Source organism: Sebastes umbrosus, chromosome 13, assembly GCF_015220745.1.
Source record: "Sebastes umbrosus isolate fSebUmb1 chromosome 13, fSebUmb1.pri, whole genome shotgun sequence".
Taxonomy (NCBI): domain Eukaryota; kingdom Metazoa; phylum Chordata; class Actinopteri; order Perciformes; family Sebastidae; genus Sebastes; species Sebastes umbrosus.
This window is the reverse complement of record NC_051281.1, coordinates 7,214,199-7,237,448: the sequence shown is the minus strand read 5'-3', so window position 1 is coordinate 7,237,448 and position 23,250 is coordinate 7,214,199. Positions and strand designations below refer to the sequence as shown.

Sequence of the window (23,250 nt, the reverse complement as noted above, 5' to 3'; positions counted from 1 at the left end):
TGCACATGGAAATCTCAGGAAGCTGTGGCCTCTAATCAGAGCTACCTATACTGGCTCTGACAATTTCCTTCAGAAAAAATATAGGCACTTTCTTTCCTGACTGTTACACTGAAAATGTGATGGATGTCTATTACTACAAATTGACCTTTCCTTTTGAACAACAATGCAAATTCCTATTTCTTTTTTGAAATGTCAAAGTGAACATGTAATTTACTCTTACTGAATTGTCGCCCAGTAGGAACAGTGTGTAACATTGCGGGGGATCTGGTAGCATATATGGAATATAATATTCATAACTATGTTTTCATTGTGTAAAACACTGGAAACTAAGAATCGTTGAGTTTTCGTTAGCTTAGAATGAGCCCTTCATATCTACATAGGGAGCGGGTCCTCTTCACGGAGTCCGCCATGTTGCTCCGCCATGTTTCTACAGTAGCCCAGGGCGGATAAACCAAACACTGGCTCTAGAGAGAACCTTTCATGTTTTGACGTTACCTGAAGGCCACCGTAGTGCTCCAATACGTTGGTGAAGCTGCAGTAACGTGAGTGCAAAACCGTGGTACCGCCAGCCTCCGTCTGACTTCCGTTGCTCCTGAATTGTGTTTTTATGGTAAGGATGGCCTCTGAGTGAGGTGAACGGCGTTACCACGGTTTTGCACTCGATGGCTCATGTTACCACAGTCTTGGAAAGGGAGGAGTGAGTGGAGGGTACTCAGATGGTTTCAATGCCTTAGACAGTGCCGCTGCTGCACTACTGTACACACACGCACCTCTACACACAAAAAACAGCGATATCCGTCTGAAAATTACTAATAATAATTTATGTTGAAGATGAATAATGATGTGGGATTATTCCTTATTTCATGGGCTATTTTGTATTATTACATACTACTATGTACTACTAAAAAACCCAAAAAAGAAGCATTCAAATAATGATTTGAAGGTTGATTACCATGCAAACAGTCGAAGCTTTGAAGCATTCGGGTCAGCCCTATGGCTTCAGTGAGATAGTTCTAGGTACACAAAGGTAAACAAGGAGGGATGACAGCAATGGTTAAAAATCAAATATTATAATTTACCAAATAATGTTCCTAAAGTTTGAAGTTGCAGTGTTTTAATGGGTTTTTAATGCTTCTATAGAATCACGTGTTTCACATACAGCCATACAGACAGCACTGTGTTCCCTCTCAGTTTAATTTGAAAGAAGGTAAAACTCAGTTGGTTTGTCAGATGGAGTTGTCATGGACACAGATGTCCTTCCTCTTCTTCACACTTTAAATCATGCGAATCTAACTGACTCCATGGTGACAGTAATAACTCTCATATGACATCAAGACAGCCCTGCAAGTGACACAGCCCCTTGGGTTCTTTGAACCTTAAATAGCAGTTCCATTTACTCTTGACATTATTCTTCTATTTTTCAAACCCAGTAGACCACTAAGCAAAGCAATAACACTTAACTGAAGTCAGGAGAGCTCGAATCAAAAAACTGTTGATCAATATATGACAGCATTCAAAAGTTACAGTAAAAGCCCAAAAAATGTCTTTGGCTTGATGGTAGTTTGAAAAGATTGTTAGTAGAATAAAGGCTTGTGTGAACAGACAATTGGATGGGGCTTTAGCCAGCAAAATGTCCCAAATGTTATTGAAAAGCCAAAAGCAGAGAATGTAATTTACACAGAGATACTGTAGATGCAAGGTGACCGATTTGATCTTCTTTTATTGTGCTCCACAGATGGGGTTTGATGGTCCTCTCTCTGCACAGGAACAGATGTACATCCTTTATGAAATCAAACTGCAGTGCTACCAGAATCTCTCCAACATTGATCCAGGCTCCACAGGTACTAAACGTGCACAGAAAGTCACATTTTCTTAAAATGCTACACAATTACGCAATTATTTGGGGTACTCTGAGTTTTCTTCATGTTAAAGAAGTAGATGGACGAATGTTCTAGGGGCAGTGATTGCGGTGCGGCTCTGCTGCTCTTCTAACTGTCTGTCATATCCGGCCAGGAGCTCAGGGAAGTGACCATAGAACTTCTATGCTATTGGCATCCAATCTTTTCTTGTTCCACTTTAGTTCAGCAAACAAAACAAACTGTTGATGGCAGCTAATGTGTGTCAAGGAGACGGCCTCAGCTGGTTAAACCTCCGTCCAGTCCTGTCCTGCTCTCCATCACTACGTTTTAATGTACACACTCCGTTTAGCTGCTCCCATTTCATAATTTTTTAGATAATCCAATGATTTGATTGTTAAAGGTTCTATATACGACATTCAGAACCACTAGATGTTGCATCTCAGACCAAAACCAAAATATTTGCACACACAGCTTAAATCCAAAGCTTATCAGTCCTTCCCTGCCTTGTTCAGATCACTAAGCTATCATTGGACAGTTTCTAGAGAGGTTTAGGAGATGGTCAACTAAGGACGTGCGATGTGGCCTGATGAACATTTTATATTGGGGAACTTTTGCATCAAAGCTGCAGTTACTTCCTAACAAAACCACTGAGAGCTTGAAACTGTTTTTAACTCAACTGTCATAAACGACGCAGCATGAAATACTCATAGTCGTGGTCAGAAGCCGACCAATTACTACTCTCAAATGTAGCTTTTTGGACTGATTTATATATTCTTGAAAGGACGTTCAGTGGTGAATTTTGAATTATGTGACTGTGTTGAGTATTTTTGTGTTTAGTATGGAGTAGATTAGTCAGCAGAGGTTCACATTTATTTTGTGGGCGTCCATTTCAATGTCCATAAGTGGCTCTCTCATTTCTCACAAGACTAATGTTTTTTGATTTTTTAACCATACTGCACAATAAAATCCACTGAGCCAAGATTCAGTACATGCAATCTATTATTAAGATATGATGGGAGAATACTCATTGCAGAGAATAATAACAAGATAAGATGATTTTTAATATACGACTGATATTTTTCATTCACTATCTAAATAATGAAGCCATTTCATTATCTTTCAAACATGTTGCAGGTGCTCAATTGATTTAAAGACCAAGAATAGTTTCTAAAAATTCATCTTAACTTCCTGGTATCCTATAAAGTGTTGTGAGCATTCATCTAAAGTCTACAGAGCTAATTTAAGAGAAAATTGGGTTCTCGGAAGGTTTAATGATATTTCAGGGAGATTCACACCAGAGACATTTTTTTTTTCTAGTCAAGACTATTACAATCTCCTTAGTTTTGATTTGGAGATTTTTAAACTGTGAAAATCCTTCTTCTCTGCTTTCAGACCCTGTGGTTTATAAGTCTGACAAAGATGAAAATGCAAAATCAAATTATTTAAAATCAACATGGAATTTAACAGAGTAACAGATGCTAATATTTATATTCTCTTGCAGGTAATTTTAAAGAAAGAATAATAGAATCATTGTTAAATCTTCTCTGTTGACAACCAACAAAATTGAGCATTGCAGTCTTTATCTCATGTGGACAGGAGTGGGATGGACAACCTCTGTTCGGTTGCCCCCTGCTCTCCATAATAGTAGCATCAGTAGTAGTATTAGTAATGTCATTATTAACAATTTTCCAAAAAAATGCACATAAAAATAATCACTTCTATTGTTTTTCACAATTATATATATATATATATATATATATGTATAATGATTTGATTGCCAACCGAGCGGCAGCATCAACCTGCTCGCCTCTGTTGGCACAGTACAAATGTGAATGCATGGATCAAATAAAAAATAAAACAATACAGGTTTACAGCAAAAGAAAAGCTTCTTATCTAGACCAGATACCAGATGAAAAGTATGTGATGTGTATGTTGACCTCCTCTTACTTGTACTCTTGTCGCTGTAGATGAGGTGTGCCCTCCAGAATGGGACGGTCTTATTTGTTGGCCCCACGGCTCCCCTGGGCTGGTTACCAGTGTTCCCTGTCCGTCTTACATCTATGACTTCAATCACAAAGGTTAACAGTTTATTTGTATGTGTTTTTTCGCAGATGTTCCACCACCAACACTGAAAACTGGAAGATTACAAGTAACTTTAGATATAAAGATACATTCAGGGGAGATATCAGTCAAGCACTGTCTGTACACACCCACACAGTCCTGAATAGAGATGCAATTAGGCAAAATAATTAAATTGACCTGTGTAGGTTCACCATGGGAAGACAGGTCCTTTAATATATCAAGGCTTGTATAAATTTCACTTCATTAGACTGATCAAATGAGCTAAATCCACAAGATCCACCTGCATGAAATGCTGTAATCATCACCATTTTTGGTTTGTGTGTATTGTAAATGTCCCAAATCATGTAAAAGTGTGTGTTTGCAGGGCATGCTTACAGGAAGTGCGACGCCAACGGTTCCTGGGTGTTTGTGGACCACTGGAACAAAACATGGACCAACTACTCCGAGTGTCTGCGCTTCCTTCAGCCCACTGATGAGGAAGGGAGAGTAAGTATGAGGCAGCAGCTCATTAGGTTAACTAGCTAAACCACATACATACATACATACATAGATAGATAGTCAAAGCTGTAAATCTCACGGGACTCTCAGGCGAGTTAATGAGGAGGCTACCTGTGAACAATCTGTCAGAGAACATGTTATTTGACAACTGAAATCAGATGCTAGGCAACCGTGTGTGCTTCATATGTTGGAACAATTTGTGCAATGTTGGTTGGTGGCAACAAATGAACAGCTCTTATCCTCTGAAACGGTAGCCAGTTGCCTATTACCCCTTAACACGAAGGAAAGTCCACTTTTAATTCCTTCTCACAGGCTGCTTGTCGATGATTTGTTAGCAGTTCATTTGAAGATTGGACGTCCCTTTTCATGCTATTTCTAATCTTTTTTAGAAATCTTTTTTCTGGGCCAGAGGAGTTCAAACTCTACAGTATTATATATATAGAGAGTAAAGAATCTTGTGTTAGAGGATTGTGCTTTTTCTTATTTCCTTGGTAATCATCTCTCATTACCTAACATTTATCTTGCATCCTCAAGGATACCAACAACCCAGTTGCTCTGAGGAAATGTGCTCTTTTTTCCCTCTGGTGTAGCACTTTGCAGGCAGTTGATAAAAAAAACTAAATAAACTGTTTTAAATTTTCTGATTCTAACCCATTTTTTAAATCTGAATAAAGCAGCACACTGTGCAGTCGCCTAAGCTACAAACAGATCGTAAAATTATGCAGATAAAATCTAGCTGTAGGCGGTAACAGTATAAATAAAAAATAAATACATATAATCGACCGACCTACGGACGCAGCGGCCCACTGGTGACCGGGGATTGCTCAGTTTGCCCGACGGCTAGTACCTGCTTGAAAGAATGAATTAATGATAAATTAATTCTTAAACATACCTGCAAGCGATCCACAAGAGTCATCCTGCAGTTTCTTCTTTTTTCTCTTCTCTGATTGAGCCGTTTGTGGCTCCTCCGGCACTTGGTGCCCTACACACAGCGCGTGGCTATACAAACTGTATATAAATATTCACATAAACATAAATTACATATAAACCCTCACTGAATTACTGGACACATACAGGTGGAATTTCAGCCGTTGTGCAGTTGACGTGAAAATTTGAATCTCCGATTTCAGACTTGATTTAAGACTTTAAAAATATTCATTGCTGCGGCTTTAAATTTGCCTATAAGATTGCTGTATTTTATTTGCTCACAAAATATGAAACTCCTTGACTACTTTTGAAAATGCATTTGTATATAGGTTCACTAGTTTTAAGTTGATTCAACCTGACCTTTTGATGTTCAACCTATTCATCTAAGCAACCATATTGCCTGAGGGCCTATCGATCATCTGCTCTGTGAAAATGGAAAGATATTACCAGGGAGGGTTTCTCTAGCCATCTGTTGTTCACGGTATCAACTAAATCTTCAGGCTCCTCTGAGTCGAACCAAAGCTTGAAAAGATGACGTTATCTTAGATTTCAGACAAACGTGTTTAAACTCCTAATGTTGTCTCCAATTTGTAAGCATTGAGGGATTAAGGATTTAAGACTGACAACATACATGCTTATAAATCTTAAATCTAAATCTTTTTTTCTGTTTTAATTAACTTGATACGGACTTAGTAAGAGCTCTGGGAATGAGTTACTAATCCATTCTTTAATATGACATGTGGGAGCTACATAGTAGCATTAGCATCAGTTTCAGATTTAATATTCTTCATCTTCTCCTGTCAGAGTGCAAATACAAAATAATCACACCCCTGGTTTTCTTGTCATTGCAGCATCCTGTTAATCCCCAACCCGGTCGCACAAAATATGAATAACATGATAATGCGAAAGGCAAAAGTGTGCAATAAGAATTCTTGGTTTTGGTCATTTGTACGCCATGTAGTCTGTACTAGCTGCAATGTAAACACATCTGCATCCATAAATATGATACAGTCAGAGATAGTGATGTAGAATAAAGAGTCAGAAAGGCCGCTTATGATCGGTGGGAAGGTGGACGGATTCAACAAACACAGGACCTTCAACCAGGAGACCGGTGTTTGAGACTGGTGTTTTATTTTGTAAGTTTGTCACATGTTTTTTAATGATGTTTGTAATGTGTTTTCCGTACTTATTTTACCTAGTTTATGTACTGATTTTAAGCCCAACAATGACGTTTTTCCTAAACCTAACTAAGTGGTTTTGTTTCCTAAACCTAACTGCAGATGTTATCGTAGTTTTGTTGTGTGGCATATAAATGACAGGCAAAAATATGCGTATAAATTACACGGAAAAGGCTAAAATGCGTTCTCATGACACGTGGAATGTCCTTGTATTGTTATGTTGTGCTATCTATACGCCTTCCCATGAGATCGGGTTGCAATCCCAGCAACTGTGAGTCATGTACAGTATGTGTTTCTTCTGCGACTCCATTTCATCTTGAAGAGTGGACTGAATAGCGGATATTTCTCTGTATGTTCACAGCGAGACTTCTTTGAGCGGCTCTATGTCATGTATACCATCGGCTACGCTGTGTCCTTCAGCTCCCTGCTGGTGGCCATATTCATCATTGGCTATTTCAGGTAAGAAATGATTTTCTATGGTGTGTTGTCTACACACTACAGGATTAACTACAGGAGGTGTCTTCACATTCTAACTTGTATCCTGAAAAGTCTCCATTGTAGTGACTACAACACTACAGCAAGGTTTAATGCCTGGCAACTAAATGCACTTTTCAACTGTCCAATGGGTTTTGAAAAGTCTCTAGACCCCCAGGGATTTTAATATTCATTGTGACACCTTCATCCTCTTTTCAGCTTGTATATTAATGTCCTCACTGTCAATATTCAATTCAGGATTATCTTTACTGTCATTCATACTATTCAAAGGTGCACATCAGAATGAAATTACATTGCATCTGACTCAGAAATGTAATACAAAATGCTAAAAAGAGTACAAATATACTAATAAGTAAATTATGTAAACATACTGTATACAAACCATGAGTATATTGCACACATGACAAAACTGACAGAGTAAAAATAGAATAGAATCACACATATTAGATGAAAATTGCACATCTTGGTAGTTACTAGACCGACACAGTCTGAGTGTGTGTGCAGCCCGTTTGCACGAAAAGGCGTATGAATGATAGGATAATGCGCAAGGCATTTAGCGTGCAGTGAAAACACTTTTCTTGCTTTTGGCGTGTCATTTGTAAGAAGAAGCTTTTGCAGAACCTGGTAGTTCTGCACCGTTTGCCACAGTACCTCTTGCTGTGATCTTGGTTAGCGTGTGTGTGCTATATCCTGAATGGATGGGAGTGAAGTCTGGGTAATTTTCTCAGCTCTCTGCAGGCTATTCCGGTCTGAGGCATTGCAGTTTCCATACCACATAGAGATGCAGGTGGTCAGTACATTGTATGGTGCCTCTATAGAATGCAGTGAGGAAGGGAGGGGGAGATTGATGTGCTCATCAGTCGCAGGGAGTGAAAGCGCTGCTGGGCTCTCATGGCTGGAGATGAGGAGTTTAGGATCCAGGTCAGGTTGTCTGCGATGTGCACCCCGAGGAACTTAGTGCTTGTAACCGACTCCACACTGGTGCCGTTGATGTAGAGTGGAGTGATGATCTGGTCGGTTCCTTCTGAAGTCAACGATGATCTCTTTCATTTTGTTGACATTCAGGGACGGATTGTTGGTATTGCACCAGTCCACTAGTTCTTCCACCTTCTCCCTGTAAGCCAGCTCCTTGTTGTCCCTGATTGTCACGGCCGTTGGCGTTTGATTAGCACCGCACAAGGCACCCTTTAGCGCCGGTATGCAATGCACCAGGCTTTCCATTAACTACAATGAAAACCCATCCTCGGCAACAGTAAATGCACGGGGGAAAGTGCTGTGGAGGTGACATAGTTTTAAGAGCGAAAGAGACACATAGTGTGGGCGGGAGGAGAGAGCACACTCGACAAAGAAATTCAAGTCTAATAGAAGAGTTCACTGAAATACTGAGCAACAATTATGCAGCCCAATTTCCCTATAGGATTTACGTCCTAATTCCAACTTTCAATGCGAATGCAGGAAATGGATAAGTAAGGGTATGCAGTTTGAGTTCTGTCACTGACTTTCAATAAATGCTCCCTTTTTAATTAACTTTAACTTACATAAAGTTGACACTGGATGTTAAAACAAGTTTTCATTGAACACAGAGGTTTGGGAAAAGACCAATCGTGACATTCTTGGCTGGTTATAGGGTTTCAATTATGCAATGCACAGATACATCTATTGTATGTATCAATACAATATGCAATATATTATATATATATATATATATATATATTTATATAGTCTTGATTAAATATTTGATTGATTGAGAACATTAAAGTAAATTAACTAAACAATGTCATCAGCAGTTTCAGAGGTGACACTCAGCACATCAAATGTCAGAGTAGTTAGTTGTCTGTTTGAGATTTGATGGAAACAAATGACTTCTTTTTTAAATGCACAAAATTAAACCATGACCGAAAGAACGAGGTCGCGGGTGCAAGCGGCCGAAATGGGTTTCCTCAGGAGGGTGGCTGGCGTCTCCCTTAGAGATAGGGTAAGAAGCTCAGTCATCCGTGAGGGACTCGGAGTAGAGTCCTTGCTCCTTTGCGTCGAAAGGAGCCAGTTGAGGTGGTTCGGGCATCTAGCACGGATGCCTCCTGGGCGCCTTCCTTGGGAGGTGTTCCAGGCACGACCAGCTGGGAGGAGACCACGGGGAAGACCCAGGACTAGGTGGAGAGATTATATCTCTACTCTGGCCTGGGAACGCCTCGGAATCCCCCAGTCAGAGCTGGTTAATGTGGCCCGGGAAAGGGAAGTTTGGGGTCCCCTGCTGGAGCTGTTGCCCCCGCGACCCGATCCCGGATAAGCGGTTGAAGATGGATGGATGGAAAATTAAACCAACTCCACAATAATTAATGAATGGCGAATTGATGAATAAATAATAGTACCACGTCCTGCACCACAAAGACCTTATTTGCCTTATTTGCTTGGAACTTATTAATTTAGTTACTAATACTTGTTCCTTCAGATGAATGTGCTGCGTGTCTGGCATCAAGTGGAACAAAGGTTTTTCTCTAATGTTATGCTAAATCCTAAAACTTCACTGGCGACATGTCGCCAGTCTGTCAAGTCTAACCAGTTAATTAATGAACTTGGGATAGACAAGATACAACAAAGGCAACATCCAAGGAGAAACAGTGCTCAGAACTGCCCATAAGGATAGGGAAAATAATTTACTGCTTTCATTTCCAGAGTCGTGGGTACAAATAAAATGATTCCGTAAAGGATTTGAACAGAGATAGCCTGTATCATTAAAGACTTGAATATTTAAAATCTGTTTTAATTTAAATATTTAATTTCATTTAACAACATAACACGCTCATTTTCAGGTTCATACTTGTATTTTGGGTTTCTACAAGAACATGATTAGATGCTTTAATGTTCAAAAAACACATTATTTTTCTCATACCGTCTGTTTGAATAGACCTGTATTCACCCTCTGTCTGAAACGCTCCGCTTTAGCGCCTGTTTCTTTAAGCCCCCCTCCTGAAAAAGCCCAGTCTGTTCTGCTTGTGAGAAAAATACACTTTACAAAGGTAGTTCTCAAGCTGTGGGCGGTATATTCCAATGAGCCTGAATGTGACATAGGAAGGGGAGCCAAACCTGAATGGCTTGTTGAATCACATGTTTTCTGATGTAGGCTGTAGGGCCGAGCAATATGTTAGATTTTCCAACTGGCCACCGCCAGCCAAACAACCGACGATTGCTAATATATTCACATAGGTGTGTTTGTGCGTCCCCCACCGTAGTTTCAGCTGTGAGATCAGCTGTTCTTCTCAAACACACTTCATTCAAACTCAAAATAAAACTCAACAAAAGCATCTTCCAACCATCGCCAACTCTGGTTTGATCGAAATAAATCCTTATTTCACAGAGTTAGATGTGAAAATATGACAGCTCTGTACGTTTTTGTCCCATGCTGTCTTTCTCTCTGCCTGCAGACCAGCGTCTCCCATTCTTCTTCGGAGGCAGAACATTAAATTAGCAATTTAAAATGACAAACATTGCCCCAAAAATCGCACAAAACCAACAACCGGCGACGTACTCAGCCAAGTCACCAATAGCCGATATAATCGTCCAATGGCCTCATCCTACTAGGTAACCCACAAATAACAGACTGGGTTGTCTTATTTCACAGTTAGTGGGTTGGTAGGCACTCCAGATAGTCAAATGTATGTTCACAAGCACTGAATAGTATTTTTTTCATAATATGTCCCCTTTAACTTTTTAAATTTGTGAGGCTGTGTACAGTTTCTCCACAAATCCTGTGATTTAACCACTTTTTATGTACATAACTGGATTACAAAGAAATAATGAGAGATCAATTTACAGCCATTGTGTGATAGAAGACTAAAGATGATGTTCATTTTCTAATTAGAGATGAGGAAAATAAAAGCACTGATGTAAAGGAAAGCATTACCTCTCTCCACTTGCACCTAAGAGAGAAGTAAACAGAAGAGCATTTCTCTTCATGCACCACAAACAGCCTTCTTAGTGAAAAGATTGATCTTCTATATTGTCTTTAATCTTGTAATTCCACCGGCTAGGATTTCCAGGTGTATTATGAAATTGTACAATCATCCCATCAGCACTTCAAAACCTTTTGGGAATCCCCGTCCACTTGAACCAGTTTGTAGAACAGTGTTGCCCATTTCTTTTTACGGCATCTCTCCCACCTTCCATATAAAGGTAATCCATCATAGTGAACACTGTGTCGCTGTTAATGAGTCGAGGGTACGAGTGTAAAAAGGGACTGTCTCCTGTTTTGAATCCTAACATTTTCACAGTAAGAGGTTGCCGTATTAGATTAGGAGAGATGGAAGTAGAAAGTTAAGTTATTCAGACAGGAAAGTTCTGAAGGTGATCAGAGCTGCATGTTTAGATAGGAAACTTCAAACGGAGCTTATTTTCTGGATCAGTTGCAGCCATCAAGATGCGTTTTGACAAAACCAGGTCTTATATCTTCTGTGTTTGACATCATAAAACACTTTATGAATCTATAATTGGGCTCTTCCACAGCCTCCCTCAGCTCTCTCTGCTCTCTCTGCAGTAAGATATCACACCAAAGCGCATAATATACCTGCCTGTCCACCAGAGAACAGCGTGTCAGTGTCACGTTTTGCCTCGCCGAGGCGTGAATATTACACTGCCTGTATTTGCGTGCAGTACTAGCAGGTAGCAACAAAGCCACTCATTAAGGATTAGGGAAGACGTCATAGTCGGGCTCAAACTAAGTACGTAAACTAAGTAAAACATATATGTGAACAACGTAACATCGGTACGGAAAAAACGTGACAAACGTCACTAACGTATATTGCAAAACAAAAACACAGGTCTCGAACACGGGTCTCCGCTTGAAAGTTGTGTGTTTGTTGGACCCATCCACCTCCCCATTCGCTTACCAGTGGTGTGAGAAGTAGCTATTTTCACTTTATATACTACATAACTAGCTCTGAAGTTAGACTTCCGTCACTTCAAAACACTGCACCTTCATGCAGGCGCGTAATATTCACAGTGACACCGACACGCTTTCTTCCAGTGGAAAGGCGGGTCTATTACATGCTTTGCTTTGAGACTGGGCTACTTTCTGCTATTGCCTCTCTTTAGATATACTGTCACTGTAAATAATGTGCATCACCCAATATGACACTTTAATTAGCTGCAATACACTAACCTCAGCAAACCACAGTCAACACTTAGCTTATTATAGTGTGGAGCCATTATGGGGTTTCCAGGATATATCTTATGCAACATAACGAGATAAGCAAAAAAAGAGCTTCCATGGTATGGGCACACATGCTTTAAAGTTAATTATATAGAACAATATCTCTCGTAATAGAAAGGTAGAAAGAGCTAGAAAGGTACAGGCAAACATTTACAGCACTTGACACAAATATAGCTGCCACTCAGTGCTCTCGAAAATAATTAGTAGATACTTGAGAGCCAGTTTGAAACAATTGAAGATGGGGACATCATTATTCATTGAATGGGAGCTAGAGAGTTTTTTACAGTAATTAAGAGCAGCAACAATAATAACACTAGTGCTAATGAGAATGGAAATATACTGCAGAGGAGCAGCTCAGCTGTCAACTGAAACTGCCAACCCTCCACTACAGTTTCAGTCACTGAGAACAATAAACCACACTTCACATCACATCTCAGAAAGCGGGAGATGCATAGAGAGGTGATGCGCTGGCTTCTGCCAGAGTCCAGTGATGGTGGATCCCTTAAACCTGTAGACCTGCCATGAAGTGGGTTACAAAGTCCCTGACAGCTTGAGAGCCAGTGAAAGCAGTGCAAGTGCAGAAATGTAACCGAAGAAAAAAACAGAGTTTGAGGCTCTGAGATTTAAACTTTATCTCGATGTCACGGTGCTTGATAAGCTGATGATTTTTGCAGGTCAGGCTTGTGAGGCATTCACAGCTTACTGAAGCAAGATTATGCATTTTTTACAAAACTGGTTGGCTGTAGTGTTGTCAAAAATATTGAGGTATGGATACATATTTGAAATGAGATTTCTGCTCTCTCTTCTCCCCGATAGCGAGTTGACAAACACACACACACACACACACTGCTATTTATCTTTTAATACAAATTTAATATTTTATGACTTCAATGTTGTGTCAATATTTCCCCCGTGGTAATGAAAAATTGAATACTGATATTTTTAAACCTCTATAGTTGTAGTCGAAGTAGAGAATCAGGGGAAAAGGGGGGTGATGTGATTGAAGCCTTCAGCTGGAACGGTGAGTGATACCATCAGGGCTCATCTCATCAAGGCGCCCCAACTAAAGGCTTTTATTCCATCTCTGCTAAGCAGTGCCTGAAGACTAACCTTGGACTCGTTCCTCCAGCGAAACATTTTTATTCTGAGCACACGCATCACCTTCAGGCCAAAATGAGCTGAAATATTAATAGGTTCATGTGACCTTGTTTATAAGCCATCTACACAAATGTCTAGTGGTTTGAGTTGCATCTCATTGTGCTCTTAATTATTAATTTATAACATATTTTTTTTTCACGGCAGGCGTCTCCACTGCACCAGAAACTACATCCACATGCACCTGTTTGTTTCCTTCATGTTGCGGGGAGTCAGCATCTTTGTGAAGGACAAAGTCGTCCATTCCAGTGCTGGACTGCAGGACTTTGATTCTGCCCTCTTGGACAACTTAAAGACAGTTAGCATGGCACCGCTGGACAAGTCTCAGTATGTAAGTACCAGTTCTACTTGTTGAATCTTTTTTTCTTACTGTCAGTGCCTGTTAGACCTGAATAAAGAGTAGAGTCAGGGTTGCCAACTTTCATGCTTCTGGCGTAAGACGTGCTTTCAGGCTTATGGAGCTTTTTTTCCAATCTTTATTCAAGAGCTCGGTCTTTTGAATCAATTTGAGAGCATGACTTATTGATTTCACGTTCACATTTTATAATGCTTTCCCTCAAAACCCTGTCCTCACACTCAAATAGCCCCTGCTTCTGCTTGGATTAGCTCTGCTTCTGTTCAAACTGTGTGCCTTGCATTCAAATGTATTGTTGCTTCCACAGTTTACAGCGGGGTAAGTTGTAACAGTACCGATAAAGACTAACCAGGTGGTTCACAAAGAACAAAAAGAATTTACCCTGACTTTTAAATCACTTTAAGAATGACTGTAATCCACAATAATAATGAGATTTTTCAAACTTTAGAAGAACTTTTTTCTTGAACATATGCAATCAGTCAAGTCATCAAAATCTCATCACAGCCAGGCAACCAAAGTTGGCAACCCTCGTAAGGTGGTGAGTGCTTTGCGTGCTCTGACTAAAGAAACTTGCTTTAGAACATTTTAGATTGATTGTAGCTGTTAGCCCCTAAAATTAGTTATCAGACGAGTCAGAAAAACAGAATAGAGTCTTAGCTGTATTCTTGTATTGCATATGGTTACTATGTACCTTGATGTGAAAGAAAAAAATATAGTTGTACAGTCATTTCTTTCTTTAATTTTCCAGACCACTTTTTTTTTTTTTTTTTAATATTTTTCTATCCTTTGTTTGTTGCTTTTTCCATCAAGTCCATCAAATAGTGTACCAGGTTAATGATACATTAATCCATGTAACAAGTTGTTGAAGTGATATTTCTATATGTAAGATAAACTCGGAAAAAAAAGTTTGTGAATTTGTGCTTGGTGGATTATTTCTCTGTTGTTACAATGCTAATTGGCATTATATTTTACATAGTTGGACATCATTGTGAAGGTAAAGAAACAGGCTTTCCAACGATGTAAAATAAAATGCCAATTAGCATTGTAACAACAGAGAAATAATCCACCAAACACAAATTTCCAAACTTTTTTTTCCGAATTTATATATGTAAGATACAGAAGGCTCAATATATCACAATCTAAACACCAGGTGTGTGCTCCAAATTTAAGCAAACGTTGACTGCATTTCAAGAAACCTTCCTCATTGGACCAACCCGGTCTCACTCCCAACTTCACAACGCCCCTCGGCATCGGACACCGACACACAGAGGCACTCTTTAGCGATAGTATGTCAACTAACTCCAATGGAAATCCACCTGCGTTATTCGACAGTCGGAGCAAATGACGTAGTGTTAATAGCATGAAAGTCCCCTCAGGGTGGGTGTGAGGGTTTGGTGGATGGGTCAACCAGGAGGCCGGTGTTCGTGTCCCCTGTGGAACTAAAAATAAACGCGGGACTGATAATACCGTCGAGTCACATGAGTCGTTAGTCAGTGAAGTTAACATCAACCATTTCTAAACCCTAACTAAGCGGTTGTGTTGCCTAAACGTAACTTCCTGTGAAGACAGAAGTTTATTTTGAAAGGACACTATTTATGTATTGAGTGTGTATTGACACACTGTCCCTGACACGTCCAAAAGTGAGGAAAGAGGGGTACCCTGTGCGTCGGTCTCCGATGTCAAGGGGCAACTGACCAAGCGGTGGTATTTGAAGAGTTTGGAGTGAGAATGTGTTGCGTTGGACTTTGTGCCTCAAAATAACATTTCACTTTTTCTTATTTCATCCCAGTGATGAAAGGAACACACCTCTGCCATCATGCACTGACACATACAGCGTGTGTAATGAAGTATCTAATGGCTCGGCATCTGCAGGGTTGCATAAAGAGAGTGAAAAGAAAATTGTGGCTGCTTTGTAGTGAAAACTCTTTCATCATTAAAACTCTGCAGGGAGCAGTTTCGTTCTGACAGAGCACCTCCACAACCAATTTTTTCCCGGAAGACTTTTGTGATCGAAAATAACAGATAATGTTAATAGTCAGTTTCTAAAATGTTGTCCTTTTGTTTGATTTCATTCAACAACTAATTTAACAGGTAACTCAGCTCCAATCATCTGAGTCTGACTGAGAATGTGGAATAGCTCTCCCATTTCCCACTTCAGCTTTAGGAGGGATCGAAATGTTGCTTTTGAATGAGTGGTATTTGTTTAGTTCATCTAAGGACTGCTTGTTTCATTCAGTAGAATTGTGTCATCAATAATTGTGTCAGGTAAAGTTTGCAAACCTGAAAGTGAGAGCAATTATTTTAATTTGCACTCAATCATGGTTCAGTGCAAATTACAAAATAGTGTTATCCCTGTCTGTGAAAATCTTTCATAAGATGGCACTGAAAACAACTGAAAGATTTAAATGAAGTGAGATAAATACGTTTCATTTTTTTTTGCAGTTAGGTGACATAATACAAATATATATTTAGTAGGGCTGTCAAAGTTAACACGCTAATAACACGCTAATGCAAATTTGTTTTAACGGCACTTATTTCTTTAATGCATTAACACAACTTGCGATTGAACAATGTCATACTAGCTTGTCGAGAAAGAGGCTAAATAACGCTCCAAACTTTGCGCTAAATTTTGGTGAGGAAAAACTGGCATGGTCATTTTCAAAGGGGTCCCTTGACCTCTGACCTCAAGATATGTGAATGTAAATGGGTTCTATGGGTACCCACAAGTCTCCCCTTTACAGGCGTGCCCACTTTATGATAATCACATGCAGTTTGGGGCAAGTCATAGTCAAGTCAGCACACTGACTCACTGACAGCTGTTGTTGCCTGTTGGGCTGCAGTTTGCCATGTTATGATTTGAGCATATTTTTTTATGCTAAATGCAGTACCTGTGAGGGTTTCTGGACAATATTTGTCATTGTTTTGTGTTGTTAATTGATTTATAATAATAAAAATATACATACATTTGCATAAAGCAAGCATATTATCCCCACTCTCATGTTGATAAGAGTATTAGATACTTGTCAAATCTCCTTTTAAGGTACATTTTGAACAGATTAAAAAATTAACTATTTTAATCGATTGACAACCCTAATATTTAGGTATTCATAACTATTTATACTTTGGAGTGCATCATTTTAAGGGACTGCTAAGTGAGCAGTGAGCAGCAAGCATGGAGTTACTTCATGTCACTAGCTCTCACGTTACTAGCTAGTCTTGCATTCACCGTGTGCAGACAGTAACCGTTTTATTATCTGCGTTCTCTCAAGTGCATGTCCTAAACCCACATCCCCACAGCCTCTGGAAATCAATATACTTGGTCATGCTTGCTTTATGGATTATACTGATTATGAAATCTAAACTAAGGCAAACTGAAGCGTAAAATTTGCTTACGTTACAGCTTTGCACATGAATGCCTTGCATACACATTAAAAATGTATCTTTGGTACTTTATGTGTTCATGCATTCTTTCTGTGAATTCCTCATATGTGTTAGTTGTGGATGATACAGACATTGTAAGAGGAAATGCAGATAAATATATTCATTTATTATCATGATTGTGCTCCCAAACATAAAATATAATTTGTCATCATTATTAATTATAGTTAAATAATTATAGTGATTAGAGTTAGTAAAATTAAGTTGAACTACAGTTTCACTGCTGTGTACTTTTCCTCATTGTTGTGCAAATCATACAACAGGGTGCTAAAATCATCTCCTCTATAGGGGCACCTTGTGGTGTAAGAATAGTTTGTACTGTGAACACAATAATGTGTCAACAGTTAGGAACATGAATCCGCAGGTACAAATAGGGTGTGATAAAAGTGTTAATGTGTCGTTATCAGATTGGCTGCAAGGTGACAGTGCTGCTCTTCATCTATTTTCTGGCGACCAACTACTACTGGATCCTTGTAGAAGGCCTCTACCTCCACAGTCTTATCTTCATGGCCTTCCGATCGGACTCCAAATACCTCTGGGGCTTCACCTTTATCGGATGGGGTAAGCAGAAAAAAATACTCAAATTTCATATCGCACATAACACCTTTGAGATGGTGCAACTAAACAATCCTCCAAGCACTTCAGCAACGACGTAGGTGATGCTGAAAGCTTTAGGTAATACCGAGCACACACGTACAATACAGTCACGATTGCCTTATCAGCAATAAACAGACAATACAATGAATTAATATTCTCTGTGCAGTGCACCAAACCACATTGGAAGGAAAAACAGTTTTGTCACCCTCATATATAATTCCCCCGTGGTCATTAATATTGTCTGCTCATGTTTGTTGCATATTTAGGAGAAATTACTCTACAAAGTGCTTCACTTGCATTTTGGAAGAAAATCTATTACCCGGGCATCAGAGTTTTATAACTCAAACAGAGCAAATGTAATTATTAAGTCAACAGAACTACTGGTACTATTTCAAGACAAGTAGATGAAAGGTTTTTACCCCCCACCCCCATCGGAAACTTTTGTTAATGGAACAGTGCAGTTTGAGCATCTTAAAGATGTCATTTTCCAATACAAATGTCACACTGAACAGCATCAGCATCATTTGATCACAGTTATGTTTTTGTCAACAAATTAGCAGGTTCATATCGCAAAGAAACGTGTTAATGTTAAAGTTATAATCCTTAAAATAACAGTTTAGGGGGATCTATTAGCAGAAATGGAAAAAAATAATCATAACTATATTTTCATTAGTGTATAATCACCTGAAACTAAGAATATTTGTGTTTTTGTTAGCATAGAGTGAGCCCTTCATATCTACATACCGCCAGCTTTTTGCATTTTTACGTTACCTGAGGGCTGCCGTAGTTCTCTGACGCGCTTGTGAATCTGCAGTAGCTGCAGAGTGCAAAACTGTGGTACCACCAGTCAAAATGTAAATGGCTCTTCAGGTTTTTGTTTGATTATATCCCAATAACACCAATCAATTTAGTGTTATACTGTGCAGTATTTAGATTTGAGAAAACCCGCTTGTAAGCTTGTAATGACAGAGAGAAGAACCGAGAATGAAAAATGATTAAAGACAGTAAATGATGCACAGCTGGCATAATTTATGCTTTACAGTTAAGTAGCTTAGCGGGATTTCCTTTTATGTTATTTTAAACACTGCTAACATTAAGTCGAGATTATGTTAATGTTCTTTTAGGGCTATTGCCTACTTTAATGCTAATGCTTCTGTGTTAAGTCTACCACTGTGTGATGATTGGAAAACAGGTAAGCTCATTTTAGAAGCATTATCCAATTTCCTTACAGAGGCTGCGTCCCGTTCATTAGACTCAATATCTGGGTTTTTATGGCTAAAATATTTGAGACTTTTTGTGCTATTGTTGGTATAGTCTAACATAACAAGTATTCTTGACCAGAATACTGATTTTGTTTTTATATCTATATGCTAAAGATCAGTGGGGTTGAGTTTACCTAAAGGGGGAACACAGATAGAGAGCTGATTCTGTGACTTGTGAGTAGGTGATTTATTGCCTCAATTTATTCAATGTCTTAAACACACAAACACACACACACACCGCTCTGCAACAGCAGCCTTCCCTCCGGATTTAAAACCACACACACAGTGACACGATAATACAAACACCCGTGAGTGACGACAACAAAATGTTGAAAAAAACAATTAAATTCTTAATAGCACAAGCTAACAGATCGCTGCTTTCTAATTGATGTTGTGTTTTTAATAGTTATAAATGTAGAATATAAAGAGTGAAATAGGTATGGTGTGACATAAAAACATTGCTCCATGGCGCTAAGAGTGGTATACAACTCCACGGGGGGGTACTGCTTTGTGTCATCATCTCCTTTTTCACATGCATGAGACACTCCCAAGATGAGATGGATTTCTCGACAGGTCAAAAAAACACAGCTCTGTCAAATTATGCATCCACCCCTTAATTTTCTCCCCGGAGACCTAAGAACCAGCTTATTTTTGCAGCACATATGTTGTGCTAATTTGAACTGAAAGTGTGAATTCCTCTGGAAATAAGAGGCGAATCATTTCCTCGCTGGTGAAAAGAAGACATATATATGCTGAGAAGACATGTCTGATAGATTTCACAGAAATAGCAACTCACCTTAATTAATAAACACTGACAATATGAATGTAGCTACCCTATGGACGTGTTCAATAGCTGTCCTTTGCAAACTTCTTTCTTACTGTTTAATAATTCGAACATCTTGCCTAAAGGAATTATCTGTTTATGTTAACGTGGATGGCAGAAGCCCAAAGGTTAGAAAAATCAATGCTGTCAAACCCAATCCTCAGACTAGCTGGTAAAATAGATGAAAACTGCTCTTATTTTCCATCAAGTGCCCCTTGAACAGATAATAAAACCCCATGCTGTTCCAGTACTCTGCTCAGTTATCAGCGTAACATTATGCATCCCTGCAGTTTCCTCTACTCTCACACTCCCATAGGCTCTCTGCCTCTCTCTCCTTTTTCTACATATTCTTTTTTTTCAGTTATAGCTACAGATAAGATGCAGCATTCATTTAAAACGTGTCTATCTGGTATAATATCAATTATCATGCAGTTCAAGTTCCACTGATTGACCGTGGTGAGCATAACGAAGCTGACATATTCAGATGAGGAGCTCATCCGGTGGGATGATAGAGGGACGAGGTCGGCCTCAACAACCATAATCACAATCCAAATGAATTCTGCTTAAGATTGTGTAATGTATTCATGAGGCCACATAAGTCATTTCTCATACATTATCTATCACATTCCCTAGTAGGTGATGTACAGTAAATTATTATAGCCAAATAATGGGAAATTTGCAATTCAACTAGCTACCCAAAAGAAGTAAAAACAGCAGGACTCCCTGTTGATTCAGAGGGTTGGTTTGTTTTGTGCATTTTGTATGTTAATGTTGATGATCTTAGAGAAAAAAACTAATTCTCTCACTTGTAATTGCTGAATTATTAAACTTAAAATCTCTCTTTTCCCCTCCACAAGATTGTTATAACCTTTTTTTTTTAAATATAACTTTCTTTTCCAAGGTGTGAGCCACCATGGTGACATATAACTAAGGTAGACAGGAAATAAATGAATAAACAAAAACAAAACAAAGGGTAAAAAGACACACACACACACACACACACAAAAAAGTATTTTATACTTTGCTGGTGCAATTCTATCTAATAACATTTGAATGCTTATCCCTAAAATTGCTTATGCTTTGTTTTTTACAGTGCACGGTAGGTTTTTTGAGGACCTGCGAGCAAATCATCGAGACAGCTCAGCTCAGCTCACTGTTTGTTTTTCTGTTTGTTGATTTCAGGTGTTCCAGCTGTTTTTGTGGCAGTGTGGGCGATTGTCAGGGCAACGCTAGCAGATGCAAGGTGAGAGAGAGGAAGTCATACTGTGTCTGAACGCAGGTCTGCTTTTACACCAAAAACAATTACAATAGACTTAAGATTTATAAAAAGGTCAACGAGTCTGAAGCATGAGCTTGAATAGAAACATGACAAGAGACACAAAGAGAATTTCGGGATAATTATCGCTTAATTGTGCTGACATTTGAATCATCAGTGAAATCTAATTAAATATGCATGATTTAATATGCAAAAGAACCATGAATAGATTTTTGTTAGAAGAGCTCATTTAAAAGTCGTCATATCAGGTACACTTTATGGCCAAAAGGTATCCAGACATAAAAAAAAAAGTATGGAGACGTTGAACATAACACCTATAAGTGATTGTTAAACATCTCACCCTAAAACAATGGACATTATTGTGCTGCTTTAATAGCCTCTACTCTTCTGAGAAGGCTTCCCACTTGCTTTTGGAGCCTGCCTGCAGGGATTTTCTCCCATTCTCATTGTGTGGTCAGCTCACAGTCGGCTTTCTCAAAGGCGTTGTATGGGTTTGAGGTCAGGGGGTGCTGTGAAGCCATGTCTCGTTCTTCCACACTGAAAAACAAACACATTCAGAGTGGTGAGAGCAAATGACCACATACTGCAATGTCAGCGGTTCAACTCCCGACTGTTTCACAGTGCTATGCATTCGGCCTTCAAGATTTTTCAGGCAATTAATTTCTGTATTTGCAGCAATGCTTTTAAAAGCATATCATCTATCTTTTTGTCATTACTTTTTTTTTAAATTTACACATTAATTAAAAGTTTTCTGAATCTGCTCTTTTGTATTACAGAATAGGATTTTTTTCAGGGGAAACATTGCCAGAAGAATTAAATATTCACACGAAGGCTGTGATATGTGTAAATAATTAAATCCTTATTTAACTATAGCAAGTTTTGTCTTTCGGGCGTTATCTATGGTAATAATAATGGTCCAAAAATAATGTGAAATTGCATAGTTTTAAGTGGAAAACCTCTCAAGTGACCCTTCACAATTATGAAAAAGCTTTTTGGATAGTTCATGTGTTTTGAAGTGGGGTTGTTTTGGGTACTCATGACAGTCGGCACGCCCCCGGTTAAGAGAAACAGACAGGAGTACCAGCACAGAACCAAAGTAATATACTGTTGTGGACAGGGATGGCAGAAAAACGTATTTTAGCCACCTAAAAGAAAGGCTCACCTAAGAAATCAATATAAGTTTAAGTGTATATATACACTTGATGTATGCGATGCGCTATATTTAGAATATTTTCCGACAGGGAACTGAACTGATAGTGAATCATACTGTTTTTGTTAGCGTGGTCTTCCTGCTTTGAAGAGAGCATACGTTTCACTTTCAGTTCAGTTCCCCGTCAGAAAGGGCTGTCTGACGGCAAGATAAAGCTGTGAAAATATTCTAAATATAGTACAGTACATTGCTTTGCTCCTGTGTCGGTACTCCTGTCTGTTTCTCCAAACTGGGGGTGTGCTGAGTGCCGTCTACTGTACAGTACACTGACTATGGATAAGTTGAGGTACTTACAACCCCACTTCAAAACACTAGAATTATCCCTTTAATATTGAGCCCTATGTGTGGTGCTACAGAGATAGAATTGCAGGTTCCACCAACAAAAAGCAATATAAGAGGGTGGTATAGGACCAGGGCGTGGTTGTATTTTGTGCGGGGCATAGGTGGATGCGGAATGCTCCGTATATTTACTGCTTTTTGGACCTTTTCCAATCACATGCCTGCATGCTGAAACAGGAAGGGACATTTCCCAAACCGTTACCACAGCCGGTTGACTTAAGTTTCATTGTATGCTGTACCATTAAGATTTCCCTTAATTGGAACCTAGGGGCTTAAACCAAACGATGAAAAATGTAAACAAACTTTTGGTCATGAAGTGCATTTCAGAAACACAAAAGATCAAATTATAGGAGCAGTCCAGAGGTTTTACAAGACAATCTACTATAGTTTAATTTGTACTGCATTTGTTGGATTGCACTGGTCCGCTTTCATCATCTATTCACAGGAAAATCATCAGCGGTTTCGAGTTGAGTGTTGATTTTCATAAATTCTGATGTAATGGTATTTCCTGCCAAATATGACCTTCCTCTGCCTCTCAGTAACTGATGAT

General features: G+C 39.1%; 1 protein-coding gene and 1 long non-coding RNA gene across 2 annotated transcripts in view; one reads left to right on the top strand and one right to left on the bottom strand.

Moving 5' to 3' along the window:
• Positions 1–23,250, top strand: part of pth2ra (parathyroid hormone 2 receptor a) — a 47,857-nt gene that overhangs the window by 9,126 nt on the left and 15,481 nt on the right. The window contains 7 exon segments of the mRNA XM_037790971.1: positions 1,736–1,841; positions 3,827–3,937; positions 4,306–4,427; positions 6,906–7,003; positions 13,548–13,731; positions 17,601–17,754; positions 21,058–21,118. Of these exon segments, the coding sequence (XP_037646899.1) occupies positions 1,736–1,841; positions 3,827–3,937; positions 4,306–4,427; positions 6,906–7,003; positions 13,548–13,731; positions 17,601–17,754; positions 21,058–21,118 (836 nt within the window).
• LOC119500926 lies at positions 1,707–4,669 on the bottom strand. The gene is made up of 4 exons (XR_005209727.1): positions 4,488–4,669; positions 4,317–4,410; positions 3,807–3,923; positions 1,707–1,844 (listed from the first exon to the last, which is right to left on the bottom strand). It is a non-coding gene; the product is annotated as an uncharacterized LOC119500926 (long non-coding RNA).